Genomic DNA, 23,654 nt, shown 5'->3' on the forward strand with positions numbered 1-23,654 from the left:
AGGAAACATCTGCTCTACCCAAGCACACCTGACCGAACAGCTCTCTGTCGCCACGAAAACCACACACACACAAATAACACCACTGAAACATCAGGATAGAAAAATGGAGAGAAAAAGAATAAGGATAGTGAGAGAGAGAGAGAGAGAGAGATACTGGAGAACACTAGAACCAAAAATATCAAAGAGACAAGAAAAACTAAAGAAAAGGCAATTTACAGAAATCAGGTTTCCAATGCGGCGTTCTAATGCAGAGTTGTAATTGTGATTGCTCTCCACCAGGGGATGCAAGGTCCCTGCCCCAAAACAGACCAACTAGATGGAAGTATCCAGAGATAATCTCAATGAAGCCAACTGCAACACACTCCACTGGTCTTTATCCATATTCCTGTTGCTTCTTTCCCAGGAAACATTTGTAAGGATGTTCTGCAACGGTAGTTTGATGGAGTCTCAGGTGGGAGAGTATGTCTGTCTGAGAGAAGAAGGAGAACTGGGACTACCACTTAAATGGAGCATTTGTAGAACACAAGAATGTTGTGCATCAGACCACATGAATGATTCTAGTACAAATACTGCTCTCTCTGTCTCTGCCCCATCCTCTTTCTCCCACTCTCTCTCCCCTCTCTTTCACTCATCCTCCCTCTCTCTCACGTACACACATTCTTACACACACACAAACACACTAACACACAGCATGAGGATAACAGGAGTCCCCCCCCCCCCAGTCAGACTTAAACACCCCAGCATATCCAACCCTCCACTAGCCAACATTTCATAAACAACTAATTAGATTCTGGAGGCAAAGCTGTTTCTCAAAACGGCCAGAATCATTGACACAGGAAGTGAAACATTTAATTGTGATCTCACCCCTTTACACACACACACACACACACACACACACACACACACACACACACACACACACACATAAACAATTGGACCCCTGCTAAGCATGCCCCAGCCTCTTGTGTGACACCAGATACAAGCCCTACCCACGGTCTAGAGAACCTCTGGCAGGCCAGTCACGCTCATTTATACAAAGCAACGCAGACACACACACACACACACACAAACATACACTTTCACTCGTGATGGACAATGCCCACTCCGTGCTTGAACAAAGGGAAACCCATTAGTATTGGAAAGGTGCCTCCACACAGTCACTGGTCCAATTCAGTTCAAGATTAATGTTCCATTCACTTCTGAGGTGCCTGGAACTCTGTCTGAACTGCTGCTCATTTGAGTGTGTGTGTGTGTGCATATGGGGAGGAGTCCATTCAATTGTCTCTCTGTGTGTGGGGGTGTGTGGGGGTGGGGGGGGTGGGGGTGTGGGGCTGGGAGCGGCTTGGTAGTAGTAGTTGCAAGTGAAGTGCTCAATGTTTCCATCACTGTTCAATAAAAGGTAGTAAAAGTATCAGACCATCCTCTTTTGAGTTGTTAACTGGAGTGTCATGCCATGAGGACGGCTTGCTGCCAGGGCATCATCCTTCAGGAGTGTATATACTGTATGTGGGAGTGTGTTTACACACCTGCTTAACTGGGAGCATTGCAGGTTAGTGTTGGTGTTGCTGCAATATGTCAACACTTTACCTTCCCTCAATTGTCTCTCTCTCTGTCCCTGTGAGTGTGTCCTTGAGTTTGTGTGTGTGTCTGAGAGTGTGTGTGTTCAGAGGGAGTGTCCACTGCAGAAATGTTTTAGTAGCACGTGCATTAGGAGTTGTTCCTGGGTCAGGGCACAGACAATGGTTTCCCAGACACCTTCTGTACTCACTCTTCTACACACAAACACTCAGAACCTACTCCTCTCACACACCGGGTACTCCTGCTCTCCTCTCGTCTCGCCTCCTCTTGTTTCCTCCTGTCCTTTCCTCTCCTTCCCTACTTCTATCCTATCCTCTCCAAGGGGGGGGGGCTGAAACAGTGTGACGTAGTAGACCACGTAAATATAGACACACACACACACACACACATTTACATTTAGTCATTTAGCAGACGCTCTTATCCAGAGCGACTTACAGTAAGTACAGAGACATTCCGCCTCGAGGCAAGTAGGGTGAAGTGCCTTGCTCAAGGACACAACGTCATTTGGCATGGCAGGAATCGATCCGGCAACCTTCTGATTAGAAGCCTGATTCCCTCACCACTCCCTCACCGCTCAGCCATCTGACTCCACACACACACAGGTAAGGCAGCCAAAGTACCACATTATCCTAAGTAAGAGAGGCCTCTTGTGCTGCATAGTTTAATAACTCAAGTCACGTGATCCTAACCTCCAGGGGCCCCAAGCAGAACTTAATTACACACAGTCAAACTCTAGACAGAACTACATCCACTGTTTGCAAATGTTTTATGGCTGTTGTGGAGTATCTTTGACAACGCAGGGGAGTCTGTGAGTGTGTACATGCATACGATGCAGTTACATAATAATTTGTGGCAGCACTCTTAAAGAATGGTATTGTTCGTGTGTGTGCACGTGTGTGTGTTTGTGTGTGTGAGACTCTATGCGTGACTGGGGAGCAGTAAGGAGAATTCCTCATCAGTGTTGGCGCACTACGACTGATCCCAGATTATCTCAAGCACCTCACCACTAACCATACAGCACACATCACCTTCACAAGCTCAGTCATTGTAAAGTAAGACTCTATTCAACTCACATGAATCAGATATAAATGACAGTTTCAGTGTACACAGTGAGGCAACATTTGACGTGAAAAGGGATGAATGATCAGCCATGACATTGTGAGTGTGCTGCAGGGGTAAACACAGCCCCAGGTCCACATGTTCCAGACAGGGAGTCTGTCATTTAAGAGTCAGGTCTGTAATTGAGTCTTTCGTAGACTAATCAGGCAAAAGCTCTGAGCTGGTAGCCGTCTGCCTCACTATAACCCTCATCATTCCTCCCTAGCACCATCTGCTCCTCTCCTCTCCTAACCGTCATCATCCCTCCTCTGCCACCATCACACCATCACACCATCACAGCTCCAAGACTTCCGGTTCGCTTTTACATGTAAAAAAAAAATCCAGTTTCTAGAAATATTGTTGACGCAGAGTGAAAGAGAAGTTGTGTTGGGTCACCTTTTCAGTAGACTTCCTGTTTCCTTATGAAAAGTAGTTAATCAACTTCTGTGGAATCATCCCAAGCACACTCATGACTCATGGCTCCAGAACATCAAGACATAACTAACTGTGGTTAAGGCTTCAGCCACAACTAACAGAAGTGAGCACATTTGAATCTCCCTCTGGTACTCTACACCTCGATGTCTATGTTCTGACTGACTTGGCTTTGGGGTATTGAGGCTCATGTGAACGGATGAATGGAGTGATGGATGGACGGATGTACAGGATGGCTGGGTGGATGGATAAAGGGTGTACAGGATGGCTGGATAAAGGATGTACAGGATGGATGGGTGGATGGATACAGGATGTACAGGATGGCTGGGTGGATGGATAAAGGATGTATAGGATGGCTGGGTGGATGGATAAAGGATGTATAGGATGGCTGGGTGGATGGATAAAGGATGTATAGGATGGCTGGGTGGATGGATACAGGATGTACAGGATGGCTGGGTGGATGGATAAAGGATGTATAGGATGGCTGGGTGGATGGATACAGGATGTACAGGATGGCTGGGTGGATGGATAAAGGATGTATAGGATGGCTGGGTGGATGGATAAAGGGTGTACAGGATGGCTGGATAAAGGATGTACAGGATGGATGGGTGGATGGATACAGGATGTACAGGATGGCTGGGTGGATGGATAAAGGATGTACAGGATGGCTGGGTGGATGGATACAGGATGTACAGGATGGCTGGGTGGATGGATAAAGGATGTATAGGATGGCTGGGTGGATGGATAAAGGATGTACAGGATGGCTGGGTGGATGGATAAAGGATGGTTTGGGCGACTGATCAATGTACGGAAGAATAGATGAATGGCATGATGGACAAAGGACGACTAAGGATGAATCTCACCAGGTATCTCTCATCATCCTTCATCCCCGGCGTGCGGATCAGGTGGTTCTGCTCGCCCCGCCAGTCACCAAAGCGTCGGAAGAAATAATTGGAGAGGAAGCGGTTGATTGGGTCTCTGATGATGTTGATGTACACTGGCTGTTCTATTCGAAATCTGGGACACATGGACAGACAGACATGTTCACCATTTATCCCTATAGAAGCAGCACTGGTATTTTCAAATATTCAACATTGCACGCTGTCCAAAACTGTATTTTGGAGTTACAAAGGCGAGTTTGATGGATTCTTGTCAGGCTAGTGATGTTTCTAGGGTTACCTGGTGAAGTTGAGGAAGTGGACATGTCTGGTGTACAGGAAGGGTTGGGGAATGTTACTGATGTTCTTCATAAGATCCACCTGAAATACACACACATTTACATTAGTCACAAACTGTTCTAGAAAGTACTAGAAAAGGATTCTCTTCTGAAGACAACTTCTCCCACGGAATGCTTTAAGAATAACATCTAGTCTACTTCTCTGTGAACTGTTACCCTGAACGCTGGAGGATGTTTGCACGGATGATGGCAGATCTATCGTGTAATCGTGTTTCACGTCTATGTGGTGTAATCGATTCAGAGTTCCCCCGCCCAGCTTGCCAGGGGCTGGCGTCACCACGGTGGAATATGACCAATCACACTCCTAGATGATTGTATTAATGAGAGCTAACCCACACCACATGTTCTTGCTCGGTGCCACAGCACTGTTCCTGGAGCCTGGACTGGAAACATGGACAGTACAAGACATCCACCCCAAATACTGTCCTCAGGTTTCAGAATGGGAGGAAAACACAAGGTAGAAAACGACAAGTGAACTGTTTGAGTTCTGCACACAAGCCGTGTCTAATCTGCGCTCCAGTGTGGGTTCTTGTTGCATGAAGGGCTGTGACATTGATATATTTTACAGTTCCAAAATTGCATTTTGTTTTAGTTTCTAACTGACTGGGACCAAGTAAATAATCTTAGTGAACCTGACCTTGCGTCATAGCTGCTCATTCTTGGACAGTTCCGTTGATCTATGTATCCATGCTTATGTACACAGGCAAGCCAGTGTGTGTAAGGCCCTAGTTAGGCTCTGGATAGCTTCCTTTTCACCAATATCCAGTACATTTCCACTCACTTTCTCCTGTCTTCCTTGGGGTCTCGTATTCTCATTCTTTCTCTCTCTCCATCGCTGTCTCTCATAACTGTTCTACTTCAAATAAATACCTTTTTTACCTTCTAACTCCCTTCCCCTTTATTTGTCTCTCACTCTGTCTCTTTTCATTCTCCCTTCCCTCCTTTTCTACAGAGAAATCTCTACAAAGCTAATACTAGTCCAGACCAATTAGCTCAGTGTTTATCCCTCCCCCCTCCCTACTTCCTCCACAAAAGTCCAGCCCCATAGGGCTCTTGGCTGACGTCAGGGCACTAAACAAGTTTGGGTTGATTTAAGGGAAACGACAAGGCTGCCCAACACCCCCTCCCCTGTTAGTGTGACCCGCCCCGTCCACAGCCGTTGGCCAATCCCCCTGTCATTTAGGAAGGGAGGAGGAGGGCGGGATGGGGGGAGAGAGTGAAAGTAGAGGATAGTCTGGGATTCCAGGCATACTTCCTCCCTCCACACCCCTACCCTCATCCCCTCTCTTCCTGAGCAAACGGCCCCAAGGCTTCCTCACAGGGCCCATCAGACGGCTGGACTGGGGGTGGGAGGGGGAGGCAAGGGGAGGAGGAGAGGAGTGTAAATAGAGTGAAAGCGACTGCCAGCTCTGCTCCACCCCCCACTCTGTAATCTCCTCAAATCTCCTTCCTCCCTTCACCTCATCCATTTCAAGATGAACAAACATGGACAGGCTCTCGCCTTATCTCCCCCTTCACCTCAAATCTACCTCCCTCTTTCTCCTCACCAATTCAACTATATCATGCAATAGTATGTTCTTTCAAAACAAGAGTCTTGATTCAGAGTCAATGACTAGGCTTGTGGGAAAACGTTAAGGTAATCAATGAACTACATTGTAGCTATGGTATGTTCGTCTACTCGTCCAAAGCAGAAGCGAGCTCCTTGGTGTTTGCGTACATGTGGTCGGTGTTTGCAGGAACAGAAAGACTCTGGCAAAATCACGTCTATTTGCTGGTTGTTTGCGAGAGAGTGAGAATGCAAAATTCCACTTAATATAGAGCATTTATTAAAGACTTTATGATGCCATTTCTGGATGAATCATAAACCTCTCTCTTTCGGTCAAAACGTGTTGTCCCGGTACAGACACACAGTCAGGACATTATGCTCTGAGAGTACATGAGGGAAAGACAGACAAAGAGAGAGACACAGAGAGAGAGAAAGAGAGACAGAGAAATATATAGAGAGAGAGAGAGAGGGAGAGGGAGACTGTGCCCGCTTGGCTAACCAGGCAGAGAGCTTCAGTTCAGGGCAAAGCCATTAGCAGACCACTGGCTGAGCCAGCAGGATAACAGCCCTACACTTGGGTCCAGACCCAGCTAGACAGAGGCTAATGAGACCAGTCTCTAAACTTAGGGCAGTGTGTTTGTGGATCTGCATAAATCAACACATGCACTTGCACATACACACGCACACACGCACACTCACTCATAGTGGTAAAATGTTGAAGGGTCATTCAGTTTTATGTATTTTTTCTTTCTTTTTCCAGAATCCTAATGACTATAATGGAATTTTGACAGTACACAGCCATGCTTTCAGATTTGATGAATGAGTAAACAAGTTGCTGATTAAATATTAGCTTCAAATATTTACTCCAAATCCAATCGGTCAGTAACGGTCATGAATGTGTAGCTGGCGACTCAGAAGTGGTTTGAAATAACTATCTACAGTTTTCTGTAAGACACTTCAATGCTAATGGAAAAGTTCAGAGGAGGAGAAATGGTTAGGTTTGGTTCACACCACAGAAGCACACACCAACTCACTTCCTCCTTGGGCAGTTTAAGAAAGCCGGATTGTGTAGTCTAAAGTGAATGAACGAGAAGGTGGGCAGCCAGAATCGTTTATAAAAGGTTACATGAGCATGTTTATTGGTTTGGCACTTTTGGAGGATGCCTTGGAGGGGTCCTACAGGGTCGACCACAGAGCAGGTGTGTGCTGTTGGAGTATCTCTGTTCAAATCTGTCCTGTACCCATCCGACTCACAGAGCAGCGAGGATGGAGGTTTCTATGTTTAGTTTAGGAGGAGGAGAAGAAGACAGAAAGTGGTGTTTTGAATCCCATACCATTAGCAGGGTTTTCAGCCATGTTTCATAGACGTTGGCATTTGTATTGGCATTTCCCCAGGCACGGCCTGGCCTTTCAGCACTTTTCAGAAGGGTACAGATTTAAACGAAAGAAGCCTTTCCTCTATAAAGCCTGTTTATGTGCTTAAGATGCTCCTGGAAACAATAAAGAGTTTCCCCATCTGTTCTTTTGTTCTTTCTTCCCATTCCTAGAGAGGCTAAATAGGCCAGATCAGCTTGAAGTACTTGAGGATGGCATCCTGTTTGGCTCATGAAGCTGAGTGAACATAACTACATTCATTACATACTTCACGTTGAGCCTTTTTAAGACACTTTAAGTATTAAATCAGAGGCACAAGTGAGTTCCTTCCAACACTGTCTACGACAAGCACTATATTATGACAGACAAGCGGCCTCTTTCCTCTCTGTCTTCGCCGCGTGGCCCCTTCTACACTCAGCAGTATCCCTCAGGTCGTACCTGTTCATGCTTGCTGAGGCGGGTCTTGTTATGGATGTCTGAGGAGATCAGGTTGAACTGGTGCTTCTCTGCCAGAGTCTTCAGAAGGATCACCACCGTCCTGCTGCCACACTTCCCCACACGGTTGTACACCACCTGGCTGGGAAACGGTAGGATCTGGAGGAGGTCACACACACACACGCCCACACAAACAAAAGAAAAGTATATTAGTACAAACGTTCTGTCTTTCTGGAGGAAAAGGGGAGTGTTAAGAGGAAAATAATGATGTTTCTGTACATGTGTGCACAGGGTGAGCAGCACCTTCTGGCATGAGGGTCAACAGTGTTGGAACAAGGGTGTGAGAAGGAAAACAAACCCTTCCAGTTTACAAATGAAAGAGAGGGGGAAAGAAAGTAAATAGAAAATAATGGATCGAGAAAGATTACGAAAACGAGAGAGAGAGAGAGAGAGAGGACAAAGTATCATCTTATCAATGATGCACTTCCTGTTTTGCCAAATAGCTTTTACAGGAAGTCGACTGTTGATAAACAGTGTTCATTAAAACTATCTGTGTTATTTGGCTAGAAAGTTGCTATCTTAAAAGAGTAGAGGAAAGAAAACTGGATGGATATCTTTGTTTGCACAACTTGCGCTGACAGGCATGAGTCTGTGTCGTGCCAAATATCCTAATCTTGCTACAAAGTCACTCAGTCAGTCAGTTACCTTTCCTGTAGTATAGAAATATATAGAAGCGATGCCTCCATCCTCCAAACCTCCAAACCTCCATCCAAACCTCCAAACCTCCAAACCTCCAAACCTCCATCTGTGGAGTCAGATGGCTGAGCGGTGAGGGAGTCGGGCTAGTAATCAGAAGGTTGCCAGATCGATTCCCCGCCGTGCCAAATGACGTTGTGTCCTTGGGCAAGGCACTTCACCCTACTTGCCTCGGGGGGAATGTCCCTGTACTTACTGTAAGTCGCTCTGGATAAGAGCGTCTGCTAAATGACTAAATGTAAATGTAAATGTAAATGTAAATGATGCTTATATAAAGTGGTCTTCTGTTCAACCCCAGGGGCCCAGATTATGTGTTTGGAGAACAATAATCTAGCGGTGAAAAATGACAGTCTGAGCCATCCTGATCAAGCTGTCTGTAACTGGAATTATAATATGATCAACTTTAACCCCCATCAACTCAACAGCCTTTAATTCAACCTCTACAGATATGCTCTTTGGGAGAAAAAGTTGTGACAGTTAAGAATGAGGAAGGTCAGATGTTGAATGTTAGTCTTGGATGGCCGTGGAAAGTCTTCTGGAATGGTATTTACTAAGTAATCACAGACTCCACAGTTTATCGTGTCATAATAAGGATGATGAGACACATGCTTTGTTTGCATGAATGTATTTATATTGTCACAAAATCAGAAATAAATGTATGAAGTCTGGTGTATAAAACACGACAGAATTGCAGATGGGAATCATCATGAGAGTGAATTGATGCATCACAGCACAAAGCAGGAATTCAATCTATTACAATTCAACTGTTAAATTGATTTGATTGCCTCCTTCATAGATCTCTATTTTGTACGAAAAAATAATTGTGTGAGTGTGCGCATAGAGATATTCAGTCAATATCTCTTTACCGACGCAGAGATGTTCTGTTGTTATGGTTTAATATAAAACTGGATCCTTCAGTGTCAGATTATTATTGTGAAAATCATTTGCTAGCAGACAGTAAACTTTCTTTCTTCCACACAAAGAGCATCTGCAGTAGATACTGGAAACTAAATAATGTGCACAGGGCCATGATTCAGCTTCAGCTGGTTTGAATTAGCACTGTTCTGTTTTCATATCTCTGTGTGTGCATGTGTTCATGTGTTCATGTGTGTTCATGTGTGTGTGTGTGTGTGTGTGTTAATGTATAACATATCTGTGTGTGTTTCATCCTTCCCTTGACAGGAAGCACTATGTGGACAACCCAGTCAGGACATGTTGGATGTGCTGGACGCTTCCTCCGCTTAACCTCCACTCACCTCGTCTCCCAGCCACACACAGAGAGTGCTTTCTACTTTTAGGGTGTTGGTTTTTCTTTACGCTCTCATTTCTGTGAAGCATTTCTAATCTAATCACGTTTCTAATCTCACAATCAAAACATTATCGTCTTACATTAAACTCACGCTCTGCCATAGTTGGTTGAGATGAATAAGCTGTCTCTTCTAAATTTAGCTCAGTTTCAGGTTAACATCAGAGGATAGCTTGATGACAGGCATGGTCTATTCAGCGTTAGCCGCATTAGCATGATTTCTCCAGCCTGCAGGGGTTACCATAATGACAGATGGCTAATGGTCTCTCGCTAACATTAGTGGCTAATACAGTATTAAGTCAGTATGCCTCTGTTCTGAGTTGGGACCACACGGGGCTTAGCTAACCTAATAAGCTGTCTGATGTGGTTTCCACTGGTATCTTCTGTCACACTTTGATCTAAGAAGCAGAAAGAAAAAAACTGAGGGGATGAACCAATGTAGCGGCCAGTCTCCTGTGCAACTCCACCAGACTGGCTGTAAGGATTCCATGACCAGAGAAGATAAATGGAACCCCCCCCAAAACGTCATGAACCGGGATTTGAGATGTGACATTTGTGTATATTCAACTTGATAAAATAGCCGCCGTTTTAGAGAAGAGCGCAAAGGATGTCTCCATTATGACTGATATCATTCTATTATAGCCACTGTGTTTGAACAAGGTGGTTAAAATTCATGACTCATTCTGCCTCAGGACACAAGCCAGCTGTTCCTGTCCCTGTTTGACCAGACTAATGTGGAGATCGTTTGGCGCTTTTAAGAAGTCTCTTCTACGGTCTCTTCAACTAGGCCTACCACTAGCAAAGAAACATGGCTGCCGATATCATTTTATAGGTTGGAAGCAAAGCAACACAATTCTAAACACAATTCACCAAACCTGTGTGAGAGAAGAGCAGACCAATCACACATCCAGAATGTTCTCATTATTGAGGGCCTCTGTTCTAACAGATGACATAGCTTCTTGTCATTCACCTCTGGGTTAAGCTGGCCAAAACGACAAACAGGCATTTTTCAAACAAGCGCATAACAGACAAACATAGTCCAGATGTCCAGTCTCAGAGCTAATCAGAACAGTTGCTTGGGTTTGTCTAAACAGATACCAAGCCATATGGACTCAAAAATACTTGTGGTCACAACACGCACAGAAGTTCTAAACTAAAGCCAGTATCGCCACAGATACTGCTGTAGATATGAGTAGCATACGAAACAACACAGAGTAATTATCTAATTCATGTTGCATGTTGGACCGACAAAACAGTTTAAACCAGGGCAGGATAGGAGGTGAGGGGGAAGACTGGAGGGTGGAGGAGAGACGGATTGAAGAGTAGACAGATGCAGCTGTACAGACACAAGGCCTCTGTGTGTGTGTATGTGTGTGTGTGTGTCTGTATGTGTGAGTGTGGATAGTGTAGAGCAGAGGTCTATTTGGTATTTAGAGTGAGTTCACACACAACTCCTCCAGCTAGACAGACAGACCTAACCCTTATCCTGCCTGGCATTCTCACACAGGGCAACACATCACAGAGACTGAGGGGGGGAGGAAAATACAACAAAAAGAAAGAAAGAAGTCGAGAAAGAACAAGATAAATCCAAGGAACAGATTTTACAGAGAGGGAAGTCATCACACAGCTTAGGAAGGAAGGCAGGAAGAGAGAGGAAAATACAAGAGACATATTGAGTGATATAGAGAAAGAAGATAAAGTTATTACCCTTGGGGCTGGTGGTCCGTGGTCATCTAAATACGTGGACTCACCTGTGAAGAGAAGATGAAGATTTCTTTTTGGAGCGTAATTAACCAATGACCTACCTGGCTGCAGCCAAGCAATCAACATTACCGTGAATGTTCTGTAAAGTTAACAGAAACCGAGCGAAATGTGACCGACAACTTTCAAACACGTGATCCTCCATGATCGCCTTTCTATATCAGGTGCGAGAAAATTGTTACAAAATGGTTCAAGTTGAAAAACGGCACAAACGGTCAGGTGTCACTCCAGTCTAAATCCTCTAAGTTGCAGCCACAACAATAGTCAATAGGCCCGCAGAGCCTCCCCAGAGGGCTCCTCGGTCACGATCCCTCTAAGAAAAACAGACCAGCCTTTACAGCCACATAAAGTGTGGGAATGTCATCATGAGCGAGCCACGGCCCATTCATACAGTATCTACCACTGTGGGGCTGTTTCATCTTGGGACAAAGGGGCCCTTTCAAGACTCGGCTCACACTGAGGATCTATGCTCTCCTTTCAGCCCGCTCTCCAACTCCAGGCCCAGGCTCTAGACAGCGGCCTTTTCTTCTCCTGCACGCGAAGCCTGTCCAGAGACACTGAGGCGCTATACTTCCCATCATCTCTACAACATTCAGAAAGGAGTAGGGGAGAGAGGCAGCAAGAGAGGGAGAGAATAAGAGAGTTGAGAGAGAGAGGGTGAGGGAGAGACAGAGAGAGGGAGAGAGTGAGGGAGAGAGAGAGTGAGGGAAAGAGTGAGGGAGAGTGAGAGAGAGAGAGAGAGTGAGGGAGGGAGAGAGTGAGTGAGGGAGGGAGAGTGAGGGAGAGAGAGTGAGGGAGAGAGAGATAGTGAGGGAGAGTGAGGGAGAGAGAGATAGTGAGGGAGAGTGAGGGAGAGAGAGATAGTGAGAGAGAGAGAGAGAGGGAGACAGTGTGTGTTGAAGACATGAGGGAGAGGAGAGACAGAGACAGTTAGAGAAAGAGTTGGGAGAAAATTAAACAGATAAATAGAGATAGGGGGAGAAATGTTGTGTAAAAGAGAAATATATACCACATGTAGAAATATACAAAATATGGAAACTAATTGAGCAGTGGAAAATGTATCGTCAATGGTAAACTGATGGGTAAATAATCAAATAAATACGTTGGCTGTAAGAAATGTTTCTCTCTGCAAGAACATACTTTACACTTTTTTTTTAACAAGATTGTGTTCAGCATGGTTAGACTTAGTGCATTTTTTAAAGTACTGTTTATGCTTTCTGATATTAATGTTTGATGTCGGGGCAATCAGTCATATTGTCAGATACAATCTAGGTTTATGTGGTTTGGCTTCAGATTGCACACACACACACACACACACACACACACACACACACACACACACACACACACACACACACACACACACACACACACACACACACACACACTGTTCTATGCGAACCCAGAGGTTCATTACGTAATTCTTCAGACGCTCAACTGCATTAATGCTTAGACAGCTGCACTACAAACACCTTCATGTAAAGACACACACATATCCTTTACAGTGTTCCGTAATATTTTAGACATGGATCTTGAGGAGTGCTGTTAGAAGCTTAGGTTAGCAGATGGCGCAGGGGCATTTCAGGTTGTGACAGGGTGGGGGAAACGAGACGCAGACATCTTAGTTCCTCCCTGTCATCTATCATGACCGACCCCCTGTGTGTGGTTTTAATTAGTCTGCTGGATTGGAACTAATTCTAATTCCAGTGCACAGCAGAAGCTCATAAACATGGGCAATTACCTTCCACCTCCACCACCCATTAAGAGAGCTAGAGAAAGAAAAAGAGATGAGAGACATTGTGTGTGAGAGAGAGAGAGATGGAGATAGAAAGGAAGAGAGACAGAGAGAAAGGACACATTTGGTATGGTTGATATGGTTGAGTTGACCATGAGAAATAAACAGAGGTTAAGGGGTGGGGCCAGAGATGACAGCTTGAACGTCTGTAGCACAAACGACTCCAGGAAAGGCATTCAACTTTGATCCCTGCCCGTGGGTTACTGAGGGGTCAGTGTGTGTGTGTGTGTGTGTGTGTTTCTGTATGTGCATGCTCAGCGGGGTATGCGTACGGAAGTGGCTAAATGGTTAATGGGATTAACGTGTCATGGGATCCACAAGCCTGCAGGGGAGCAGCTGAAGAGGAAGAACACCGCAATGTGACGAGACCAGACCAGACCAGACCCAGACCTGCATCCTGCACACCACACCACACCACAGCAGACCCAGACCTGCATCCTGCACACCACACCAGAACCAGGCCACCATCCTGCCCACCATAGCACAGCACAGCACACCACAGCAGACCCAAGCCAGCAACTGGAATCTGTGTCATTTCACAACATATAAAGAATATGACAAATATGATCTAACATTGTACACACACTATTCACTAGATAGTGAATGGAGTGTGTGGTTGCTGTTATGCAAGCTTTAGGGTGTTAGTCTGTGCACGTACATCTTCTGTTCTGTGGTGGCGTGCTGTTTGTACAGCCATGCATTGTGCACCACCTTCGTGCCTCCAGGGATGATTAACTTGAAGTTCATCTTGATATGCTTGTCAGAGAGTTTCAGCAAGGATCCACAGGGCTCAGTGCCCAGCCAACCCGTACCCAGCCAGGAACAACCCAAACCTGGCCCGGTTTCAGCCTCTGCTGCCTCTCTGGGTTCTGGAGCTTAGTACCTCGTTAGGGCAAATTAACACCTCCACCCCATTAGCCCCTCCGCCAGCTGGGCCCCGGGGAGGGTCAAAGGTCAGATTCCCAGACTCTGGGTGCACTCAGAAATGTGCCACACAATCAGGAAGTTATTGAGAAAAACAGGAGCAGAGATCCCGTTGTGTTGGTAGAGACATGAGAGTTATGTGTTCAAGTCCCTAACGGGGTTACAAAAAGGTTAGCAAAAGACACTGATGAACTGATAGCGTGACAAAAAAAGATGGAGACACAGGGAAATAAACTGCAAGACAAGAGAATTATTTTTTTGTAGAAGCTCAAAAAGAGGGGTTTATATCTGCATGCAAATCGTAAATCATAACATTGCCACAAAATCACAGTGTGCCTCTGCTTGATAAACATAAAAGACAGTTGGGAGCTCGTTAAGTCTTTGAGCTTTCCAAACATTTTTACAAGTGAAACAACAGTCTGATCTACAGGAACTATTCCCTGAGGCCGTGCTGAACGAACCCTCAGGGTGCTGGAATTTTCCCTCCGGACTTGGCCCCATTCAGGAATGCTACAGTAACTTTGGGAATTTCATAAACATGTACTTAGAGCATAAACCGTTTCATTTGCTTTATGAAATTGGCAACTTAGCTAAGTAGGGCTTAGGGAAAGAACATCCCAGAATAGGTGAGGGTGGGAGGAAGAGGAGGATGAGGGGGGGAACCACACAGGGAACGACTGCTGTGACACCGAGTGCAACTCAACTTTGAGAGTCAGGGCCTTTACTTCTCATCAGGGTCCAACCTGCCAAGTCTGAAACACTGATATGGAACATTCCGGAAGCCAACGGAGAGTTCTAGAACCTCCTGCACCACAATGGGAGATTCCTGAGGAGGCTTCTGACTACAGGATGTTATGTCTTACCACATTTCTTACCACATGCAGTGTCACTCCTTGAATTCAGGGTTTTTGAGTGTGTGTGTGTCAGGAGGAAGTGAATAGATTAGACTATTCTTCATCACTATAACCAGTTTGGTATAAAAACACACCCTACTCCAGTCAAACCCATGCTTAGAACTTCACAACAGTCACAGAAATGTGCTGTATATTACAAGGTTGGCTGTGCAGCTATGTCCAAAAAGATAAACAAGAAAATGCAAACAAGCCCTGGTTTGAGAGACTGTAAATGTGTGGTTGTGTGTCTGAGTGAATGTGTATACTAGGCTTGTGTCTGTGCATGTCTGTAGGTGTACGATATGTGTGTTTGTGTGTTTTTTGTGGTTACATACATGCATGCCTGTCAGTCTGCCATCATGTGTGTGTGTGTGAGCGTGTGTGTGTGTGTGTAAGCGTGTGTGTGTGTGTGGTCACACAGCCCTTTGATTTGGAGAGTGGGAGTGGCCCACCATTAAGACTCGTGGCTGGAACCATCTCTGTAATTATAAGGGGGAGTTTGGGGGAGAGTTAGGGTCTCCACCCACTCTGTAGAGCTCTGGTTCACCCTGTTGTCACCCTGGTGGCCAGACAGAGTACTACAGGTGAGGACCTGGTCGGGACTGCAAATACTGTGTTGTTACAGGTGGAATGAGAAGGCACAGTAGCATAGCACTGTGGAACGCTGCTTAGCATTGAGAACACTGCGGGTCCCCAACACTCTGTTGAGACAGAATGGACAGTGTTCCAGCAACACTCCTAAAATTGTCTGTTAAGAATGGACAGTGTTCCATACATATCCTTATTTGTATGAATAGACACTGTTCTAAACACAGACTTAGCTTGTCTTTGGTAGTAGAAGGGTGATCTTCTTCTTTGCAGCTGGATAAAACATAATAATTCTAATAGATTCCCACTCCTGTCTGAAACATGTAGAGGTCAAGACCTCTTGCTTCAGTCATATAGCACACCCCTCAAAACAAACTCATGCACACTATGCACTACATGAGTGCACACACACCCATACACACACCACAATGAGGTAAGGAAAGCACAAGGGGAGTTCAGGCAGTATCATCATGTAATTTGTGGACACCGCACAGTAGCCACTGTCAAGTCCCCCATATACAAGCACACACACACTCGCACACACACCAGGGCCTTGCTAAACAGATTATCCAAAAAAGCAATGTTGACTTTTGTGGCGTATGGAACTAAACACACATTCTGTGGATCCGAGAGGTCTGGAAAAACCATGCCTGGAAGTGAAACAACTGAGAATGATTGGGTGTGGATCTGTCAGGTTGAGGACAGACCACAAACAAAGGAAGATAAGCAATGTTAAAAACACTGAAACACACCCTTGTTGTTTAAGGCGGGGGAGGGAGGGGGGGGGGGGTAGAGGAGGGTGGGTGTGTATGTTGGACATGAAGGCTCCAGTAGACCAGTGGCTGAGCCTCCCATGGAAGTCAAGGGCCAACTTGTAGCAACACTGTGCAGATCATTTGAGTTACAGCTGTGAATTATGGAGAGGCTGTGGAGAAGTTCAGTGTTCACAGAGGATATATAACTGATACTGTACGACCCCTGAACACGAGTTCTAAAATAACAGGAGCATTCTTCCAGACGCTTGGTTCCTCACTCAAAAAAACTAGATCTAAAGGAACAAACAGACATCCATGCTTGTTGAGTGAGCCTTGACAAAGTCATCCAGTGTGTCAAATCACCAAGGTAAGCCTTGTCAAGTGAATCAAATTGAGACCAAATCAAGTTGAGTCAGGCGAGTTACGCCAAGCAAATTAAATTAAGAGAGTCAAGTGAATCAAGTCAAGTCAATTGAATGAAGTCTAGTGAATCAAATCATTTGAGCTGCTTGGCCACATGACTGTGAACCCCGTCACCCTGCCTGTTACCCTAAGGTGATGGCAGAGAATCCGTAGAGAGCGGGGGATTTCAGTCTTTTAGAGAAGTGACTCCTGGATGGAGGAGGACAGAGTGCTGGTCTGTTCTGCCTCTGTTCCCAGTCTGCCACCGTTGCCAGACGCCAGGAGAAGGGGTATATTATGGGCTGTTTTACTTGTGTAATCCGTTCAGGGGAAGTACATAGAGCCCTGCTCCTGGGGCCTCTTCTCACTTTGACTTAGTTTTTCTTCCCTTTTTTAACTTTTCCACCAAATCAGGCAAGGCTTTTGACCCCCCTTCGACTACCTCCCACTTCTCTTCCCACACCGGGACAAGTGCTGCACAGTCAGCAGTGTCTTTACAGAGACCAATGACACTGAAAGGAGATGGGGTGTGTATGATTTGCCTCCCAGTCAACACCTACATGACTGACCTTTTGGTTTTACTGCAGAGGGCAAAGACAAATCAAGGGATTTTGTAAGTATGTAACAGGATTTGCAAATTGTTATTGATTCAGCCTTGCCCTGACCCCAGAGGGCCTATTTCAACACGAGACACAACGAAGACTGAACAATCCCTTCCTAACCCTAATGATGTCACTGACCTGCAGTCACAGAGACCAATCATACAGTAGACCCACACACAGAACACTGACACAGGAAACATTGTCCTTCCTGCTCTGGAAGATTTCCTCTTCCAATCACGAAGTCTAAAACCTCCCACTGTTTCCCCAGAAGCCAGGAGTGTCACACACAGAGGTCAGGAAGTCCGGCCAGCGTAACAAAAACTGATGTCAGAGAACACAAATCTAAGCTTGCTCAACTAAGCAAATTTTTGTCACTTCCTGTTTGAAGGCTCCAAGTTTACTGAGTGGTACGTACCTCGTCTGGGTGTGCGGACGTGTGGACGGCCCGTCAGCTCTCTGGCTAGCCTGTCCTTGTGGACTAAGAGACTGCCCACTTGCGGCCTGAGAGACCAGTGAAATTTCCCAAACACCCCTACGAAAAGAAGCCAAATGGAACGACCCTTTAATCCATAATTGGTCAAATAAAGTTATTCTTTAGACAAATTGCATTACATTTAAATGTGTTGTGTGCTATGGTATTTTGTAAGCTACAATAAAGTACTCTTATTACCCACATGGGTAAGAAAAGTAGCATTGTATCGTACAGTAAAATGGTTGCAAATCTCGTACAATAAAAACTTTCTCCTGCACAATGGCGCCACGTTGGTAAGAATAGGCCTTGCTAATGACATTGAAGGCCTACTGAATACCGAAGGCCTTAGCGCAATAACAACAGCTAAGCCTCCGTAAACTGAAAGCCAGCCCATTAAACTTCAACCACAATGGGACGACCTCACAACAACATGGCCTCAGTTGCTTAACACAGACTCTAAACACACGACGAGCCATATAAAAACACACCCCACGTACTGAAATGTGACAAACTAACTACAGTAACAATGGGAAGAGGAGGATGATGAATAGAGGGAGAAAATAGCAACAATATAGTGGGCGGCCATCTTGTGCACAGCTAGAATGCTAGTTTTGGAGGGAAAACATTTGACCGTCTTTTGAGCTGTTGCATGGTTCTCTATCCACCTACTCCCTGAAATATCTTCCAGGCAACCTCTCCCTTCAAACAAGTCTCTCTGGAGGCTATCCTAAAATAACTCATCTAGCTCACACTGAGGATAGAAGACTCATTTGAAAGGGTGTTTGACATGTTTGGGCAAAGTACAGGCCCTTTGACTGTGCTTCTCATCCCTGTTAAATAGTTTTTGAAAGCATCTCTCTCTCTCTCTCTCTCTCTCTCTCTCTCTCTCTCTCTCTCTCTCTCTCTCTCTCTCTCTCTCTCTCTCTCTCTCTCTCTCTCTCTCTCTCTCTCTCTCTCTCTCTCTCTCTCTCTCTCTCTCCAAAAAAGGCTACATTTGTGGCAGTTCTTCATCCCCAAAGTCATCTGCAAGGTTTTCCCATCACCCCCCCCCCCCCCCCCCCCCTCCGCTGATCTATTCTTCTTCTCCTCCGCTCCTCTCCACCATCTCCCTCACCTTTCACCCACCTCCCCCCACTCGTCCTGAGTAGCCTACTTGCCATCCTACCACACCCCCGACCCCTCTCCCAACCCGCGCCCGAGCTCCAATTGTGGTCTCAGCTCCCTGTTTCCATGGCAGCCAGCACAAACTAGGAAGTGTGTGTTCTGTGAAATGTCACACCTGCCTGCTGTGAACTTGGACCTTTGCACACACCCTAACAGACGTCAGGTTAGCAACCTAGTCTACAGCAGACTCCCCTGTAGTATGCTGTCCCCATGGAAGACCCTCTGGAAACACTTAGCTCTGCGGAGGATAAAACCGTACAGCTATACAACCTGGTATTACAGATTCCTTTCATCATGAAGGCAATGAAAAGAAATGCCAGCTGTGGGAAACATTGTTCTTCATTTCCCTGTTTCTCTTTCTTTCTTTTACTATAAATCTCTCTCTCTCCTGTGGTCCTGTGGAGGGGATTCTGCAGTCCCCAGACACACAATGGGAATGGTCCAGAACCACAGGCTTCTGCTACTGTACAGCACTGTCCTGTATGTGACTTCATCCTGGGCTTTCCTCTCATTAGATTCCTGCAGATTCTTTCTCTCTTTTTACACACACACACACACACTTCCGACATTTCCTAGTGTGTTATGTGCATCACCGGCCTCCCAGGACAAGTAAAAAAGAGGAAGAAGAGAGGAAGCGAGGAGGAGAGGAGAAGAGGTGGAGCAAAGGGGAAGAGGGGGGAACTCCAAACTTAATATGGGAGAAAAGAAAACTACTGGCTGGCAGTGGTGACTCAGAATCCCTGTGGGGTGGTCATGTGACATAAGATAAGGTTCAGGAAAAACAGCTGTACAGTACGACAAAACTGCTGTATAGTATGAGAGAAGGAAGGGAGAAGAGACAGACAAAAAGAGGGGGGAGAAAGATATAAAGAATGACAGAGAAGTTAGAGAGAAGGAGAGAGAAGGAGAGTAAAAAAAGAGAAAGAGAGGGAGAGAACACACAAAGCTAAAGTAAGTGGATGATTAATCTAAGTCTTACACCTTTCGACACCTCACCTTCCAACAAAGTACTACCCTTCTCTGCAACCTGTAGTAAACCACACATGACCAAACAGACAAGGCCTGGTGACTCACACCCACACACATCAGCTTGGAACAGCAGCCCAGAAGATTAAAGGTCAAACTACTTCAACTGGTTTCTACGGTAAACATACCCCATTACAACACTGCCCAATGTTAGGGAAAGAACTAACGTCTATGTAGCTAAATGAACCGCAGCATAGCACAATGTGATGATATAGGCCATGTAAAGGTGTGTTAAAGTCTTCAGCACGGTGGCTGGAAGACTGATCAGGTTTAACAGCTTCCTGACAGGCTGCCTTCGCAGGCACACACACACACACATATTCTGTACACACACACACACACACGTGCTTGCTCACACACACATTAATGTTCCCTCACAAACACACACACACACACACAGCTGGAGCAGCTGTATGGAACCACACTGTCTCTGGAGTGGAGGAGATGAAAGAAGGTGGTGTTATTGGGGACATGAGGTCAAGCGTGTGTGCATGCGTGTGTGCATGCGTGTGTGCGCGTCCTCCTAATCCCCTGACAGACTATATCAGGCTCTTCAGAGTGCGAAAAAGGAAACACAAACACACATCCATACAAAGTGCTGTGTTGTGAGTGTAACTCTTTCTGTTCATCAGACTCATATACACGTGTGTGTGTAGCCTTTCCTACCACATCATCATCATCGTCTCAGCCACAACCTTTCTCCTGACCAGTGGTTATTACTATGGAATGACCATCCTCATCCAAGCCATAATTCTCCCTCTCATTCTCTCTTCCACTCCTCTCCTCTTTCTTTTTTTTCCTCTGTCCTTCCCTCTCTTTCTCCCTCGCTCTTCCTCCTTTCTTTCTGTCTCTCTCTCTTCTCTTCCCCCCTCTCTTTTTTCTTTGCCCTCTCCTCTCTCCTTCTCTGTCTCTTCCCCTCCCTCCCTAGGTTTCCATACAACCGCAGTGCTCCTTAATACAACCCAGTTGACACGATGCCAGCATGTTCTGCGTGTGTGTGTGCGTGAATGTCTGTGTGTACCTGCGTGTGCATGGGCCTGCGTGCGTGTTTTCACAAAAAACCCAAACCTCTTCCCTAATTACACAGAGGATCCAAGCAGAGCCCTAGTCTGCATCTATCATCTCGCATAAATACTCCTGCAACGGAAGCATCCGTCTGGGGGGGCAGTGGTCAGCAGCACCGGTCAGTGCCAGGTTACACCACAATGGGACTGTGGACCCCTCCCTTGTACAGTGGTCACTGCTTTTTTTAGTTGAGTTTAGTGTTTGTGGAGGAGATGCAGTGTGTGTGTGAGAGAGAAGAGGAAAGGGAGAGAGATCCTTTGTGTGTGTGTCTCATGGTGGCCCATACCAGAAGTCACCGGATGTGCGCACTGAAGTGGACCACCTGGTACCCCAATGACATCATCTCAAAACCTCCTGAGATTTTACATACACACACACATAGACTGTCTCCTGCCTCCCTCTCTAAGTTTCATATAAAGTCCATGTGTTCTCCATATGTTGGCATGTGTTTTTATATTCCAAAATGGAGATCTGTTCAGGGCAACCTGAGCCACAACCTCCCTGTCCCCTGCTGGTAAAGAGCTACTGGAACAAGGGTTTAGCCGTGTAAACAAAAGTAGCTTAATGGTCTTCAACTTCAACCTCCATCTCCAACTTTTTATTGCAACAAAAGTTAAAAGACAAACAACAGAGAGTGATGGGGATTGAGAGAGAGGGGGAGAGACAGGAAGATAGAGAGAAAGGGGGAAAGACAGGAAGATAGAGAGAGAGGGGGAGAGAGTTAGTTCACACAGACTACCACAGACAGGGGCCAAAGAGCAATGACCGTGGACATTCTTACTTCTGTGTTCATGATGGGTGTTAATGTAGACAGAAACTCATACATTTAGCATCAACAAAAACCTCAACAGATCAACTAAACTAGGGATGGAATCTACAGCATCACACACCCCATCTCTCTTCTGTTACAGCAGGTGCTCCGTGCGTCAGAAGGCTCTCGACCAAGAGCACGCTGAAGCAATGGGATGCCCTGAGGCGTCACCAAACTCTCCACCCCCTCAGCACATGTGGTTTAGCACAGCTAGGCCAGCTAGCACACCCCCCCTGGGCCCCTTAAAAGCAGCTGAGAGCTTTAGCCGTGAAGCAAACAAAACCACGCACAGTTAAGAGATGAAGACGTCCCCTTAGACAATGACGTCATAAAAGCTAACGTGCCGCTTTGGCTGAGGATGAAGAAAATAAGCGGGTACGGCAAATCTTTAAGATAAGCCTATTGTTTGGATCAGGGTGAGGGCAGGATGATGGGGGTAACACAGCTTCTTCATGGATGAGCTCATGGAGGAAACGGCGGCAGACTACACACTGGCAGAGCACTTCTCAAATCCACCATCACTCCGTAGGGTTTAAAAGAGACCTTTTGGTGAGGTGATGCACCACACAGAAATACACACACTAAACGCACTTAACACACACTAACACTGCACACACACGTTCACACAAACACACACGCACAGGGTGTGGAAATTTCCGTGGTCTCAGAGAGGAAAGCATACCAGAGAGAGAAGGAATCCATTCAGATCCATTCAGTAGCATTGGCTGCACTTGGAGAGGGCAGTGTGTGTGTGTGTCTGTGTGTGTCTGTGAGAAAGAAATTATGATAAATAGAGCAAGATAGAAAAAGAGTATGTGTACGTGTGTTTGTGAGACAGAAATAATGAGAAAGTCTGTGTCTGAGTCACACCGTTTCCCACAGGGTAAAAAGGGCCTTTGGAGTGAAGCCTGTGGACACTGTAACCCTTCTGGCCATGACTCTAACTCCACAAACCTATGTTCCCCTCAACCACAGCTCCCACGGTCCATTCTTGTCACTACACCACCCAGACACCTCTCTCTCTCTTTCTCCCCAAGTAAGACATTTCTCGACAACATTCTTTATTTCCCGTTGTTCCTAACAATGTCACCCATCCAGGAGCAGCTTGTCTGTGTGTCCAGCATGACGACAGTAGTTGGTAGGTGAACGAGTGAGAGAGGAATCATTCCATGACCATTAATATATTACTGGGAAATCATTTGAATGCACACACATGCATATACTCCGTACATACTGTACATAGGCACGGACACGCACACGCACACACACAAACACACACATACACACACACACACACACAGAGGTCTGAAACAGGGGTGAACAGCCATTAATGATGAGTCATGAGACCATAACCTTCTCCATTGAGTCCAGAGGAGAGCAGAGCCAGGCAAGAGGAAAAGAGTTTGGGATAGAGGGAGGGAGAGTCAAAGGGGTTCTAAATCGGTCTCTCCCCCCTTCCAGGGGCGGGGGTAATAAAGCGCTCTTTAGAGAAGGCTGGCGTTGGGGCAGGAGGACACTGGGGCTCTATACTGAGGCTGGGCTGGGTAGACCCCGATGGGCTCACCATGGAGCCTCACACACACACACACACACACAGTACTGAAGTCACCATGAAGCCGTTCACGGACACAGTT

At 46.0% G+C, this 23,654-nt stretch overlaps 1 protein-coding gene across 2 annotated transcripts in view; it reads right to left on the reverse strand.

Annotated features, from left to right (window-relative positions):
* usta (uronyl 2-sulfotransferase a) overlaps positions 1–23,654 on the reverse strand; it is a 43,539-nt gene that overhangs the window by 4,262 nt on the left and 15,623 nt on the right. The window contains exons 2-6 of one of the 2 annotated variants that reach the window (XM_047021328.1): positions 17,898–18,014; positions 11,470–11,513; positions 7,704–7,859; positions 4,288–4,367; positions 3,972–4,125 (exon numbers count right to left, since the gene is read on the reverse strand). In XM_047021328.1, coding sequence (XP_046877284.1) covers positions 3,972–4,125; positions 4,288–4,367; positions 7,704–7,859; positions 11,470–11,513; positions 17,898–18,014 — 551 coding nt within the window. The remainder of the gene's footprint in view (positions 1–3,971; positions 4,126–4,287; positions 4,368–7,703; positions 7,860–11,469; positions 11,514–17,897; positions 18,015–23,654) is intronic. The other variant, XM_047021329.1, reaches the window with a different exon arrangement.

Source organism: Hypomesus transpacificus, chromosome 6 (genome assembly GCF_021917145.1).
Source record: "Hypomesus transpacificus isolate Combined female chromosome 6, fHypTra1, whole genome shotgun sequence".
Taxonomy (NCBI): Eukaryota; Metazoa; Chordata; class Actinopteri; order Osmeriformes; family Osmeridae; genus Hypomesus; species Hypomesus transpacificus.